The 2,302-nt window shown below is 43.2% G+C and overlaps 1 protein-coding gene across 1 annotated transcript; it reads left to right on the forward strand.

The window, feature by feature from the left end:
* Nucleotides 1-486: 486 nt before the first annotated feature.
* On the forward strand, nt 487-1,829 carry LOC106293951. The gene has a single exon (XM_013729584.1). The coding sequence runs from the start codon at nt 575-577 to the stop codon at nt 1,688-1,690; it is 1,116 nt and encodes a 371-aa protein (XP_013585038.1). The 5' UTR covers nt 487-574; the 3' UTR covers nt 1,691-1,829.
* The last annotated feature ends 473 nt before the right edge of the window (nt 1,830-2,302 follow it).

Raw genomic sequence — 2,302 nt, forward strand, 5'->3', positions numbered from 1 at the left:
ACTTATGCTATTTCACTTTGAACTAAGTAACTTTTAAAAAAAAGTAATACACTAGGATCGCTAACCAGTATCAATTGGATCAGAAAAAGATCATTTTCTCTCAACATATTTTCATTTTCATATTTCTAAACATTTTTGAACATTTTTTTTACTAAAACCATAAAATGAATTTACAATTCATGTAAGAATAAAACATACGAATCCGGCGCGTAGCGGCGCGTAGCGTCGGAATACCACTAGTTTATATCTATTTTTTTCACCGGAAAACAACATATGCAAATGATTACTAATACAGTTTTAATTATCATAATTTGAGCACTTGATTATCCAAAAAACAAAAAAAAAAAATACTGTTAATACTCGAAAAAGCGGAGAGAAAATCAAGTTGATTGCATAACAGAAAAGATTCTCCTCTCTTCGCTGTCTTTATTCTTTTTCTCTCAGAGTCCTTTCTCGTCATTTTCTTTACTCCCCATAGACCAACAACCAGCACACGCACTCTGACGCTTTGTCTCATTCGTTTTCGTACAGAAACCCTAATTTCTCTCACCATTTCCGTCGTTTCCCTTTCCACATGGACAACAACAACGGCATCCAGAGGAGAAGAGCTATTGGGGAAGACGATCAGACAAGCAATCAACGCCGTCGAAATAACCCAGCGGTAATGGTGACGAACGAGCCTCAAAACGAACGGGTCCAGTCTGAAGATGACAACAACAATTGGAACGGAAGAAGAGTTTGGGAAGACGATCGGGCAACGAATCAAGTGGTGGTGATGAACGAGCCTCGAAACGACGGCGTACAGACTGGTGACGATGACGACGCACGCCTCCTTCCTCTTTCACTGAGTCTGCGACCACCAACATCGTACTCCTCTCAGATCGCGCCGATGACGTCTCCGCCGCCGCTTCGTCTAGCACCACCGTCGCCTGTGATGCAAACGTGGCCGCCACGTTACTTGATGACGCGATTCCCTCCGTCGTCTCAGCCTTATTTCGTGACATCGCCGTCGTATCTGTTGTCATCGTCGCTCAGCTACTCGACACTGTCTCGAGGATCGTCAACACCGATTCAGCCACCGTACGCTCCGTCGTTTGATTTCCTCACTCCGGCAAGACCAGTAGCCACAGCGGTTGAGAGTACACGGCGGAGTTACAGATCGCAATCAAGCCGTAACCGAAAAGACGAAACAATCCCGCCGCCGTATCCATGGGCGACTAACAAACGTGGAACGATACAAAGCCTAGAGAATCTCGAATCGAAGCAGATCACCACCATCACCGGCGACGTACAATGCAAGCACTGTGATAAAGTGTATCAGATAAGTTACAATCTGAGGGAGAAGTTCTCCCAAGTAGAGAACGTCTTCGTGACGCGCAAGAGGCTCATGAGAGAACGAGCTCCCACGTTTTGGACTAACCCAGACCCGATGAGATGCGACCTTTGTGGCCGTGACAAGGCCGTGAAGCCGGTCATTGCTGAACGGAAGAGTCAGATCAATTGGTTGTTTTTGCTTCTCGGACAGATGTTGGGTTACTGTACGTTGGAGCAACTCAAGAATTTCTGCAAACACTCCAGGAGTCACCGGACCGGAGCTAAGGATCGTGTGCTTTACTTGACGTATCTGGGTCTTTGCAGGATGCTTGAGCCTAACCGTGAGCTCTTTAACCGTGAAACCTCTAGGTGGTAAGCTGGTAACTGGTAAGGTGGTAAGGTTGTTTCTATCTTTTTCTTCTACTTGGATTGTTGCTTTTTTAATTCGGTACATTTTATGTTAATAATTGGGTGAAAAATGCAATTGTATTGCATGGATTTGATCCCTTTGTCGTTTCTTTGTTGTGTGTTATTTGGATTTTGACTTAATATCTCATTAATATATATTTTAAGGGATTATAGTTCTACGATGTCTAAAACTGCATGGGTTATGATTTCTTTCACTACAAGAAAACATAATCTTAACGAGGGCGTTTTCCTCGTGAGTTCGTCGTAAAAGAGGCTTTACGACGAATTAGCGAGGAACCACGTTTGCTCGTTACTCATCTGTCGTAACACATATTTCCTCGCTAATTCGTCGTAACGTAGCGAGGAATATATTTCGTCGTAAAGACGAAGTAGATCATTTCGTCGTAAAGACCACGTCAACATTCCACGTAATGAGGTCGCTATATTTCCTCGTAAATACCTCGAAACAAGTTCCTCGTAAACTACACGTAAATACCTTGAAAGTGTTTCCTCGTAAACTACTCGTTTATCTTTCCTCGTTATTTCCTCGTAAATGTTTTCTCGTAAAATACTCGTTTAT

This window comes from Brassica oleracea, chromosome C5, assembly GCF_000695525.1.
Source record: "Brassica oleracea var. oleracea cultivar TO1000 chromosome C5, BOL, whole genome shotgun sequence".
In the NCBI taxonomy this organism is placed as follows: Eukaryota; Viridiplantae; Streptophyta; class Magnoliopsida; order Brassicales; family Brassicaceae; genus Brassica; species Brassica oleracea.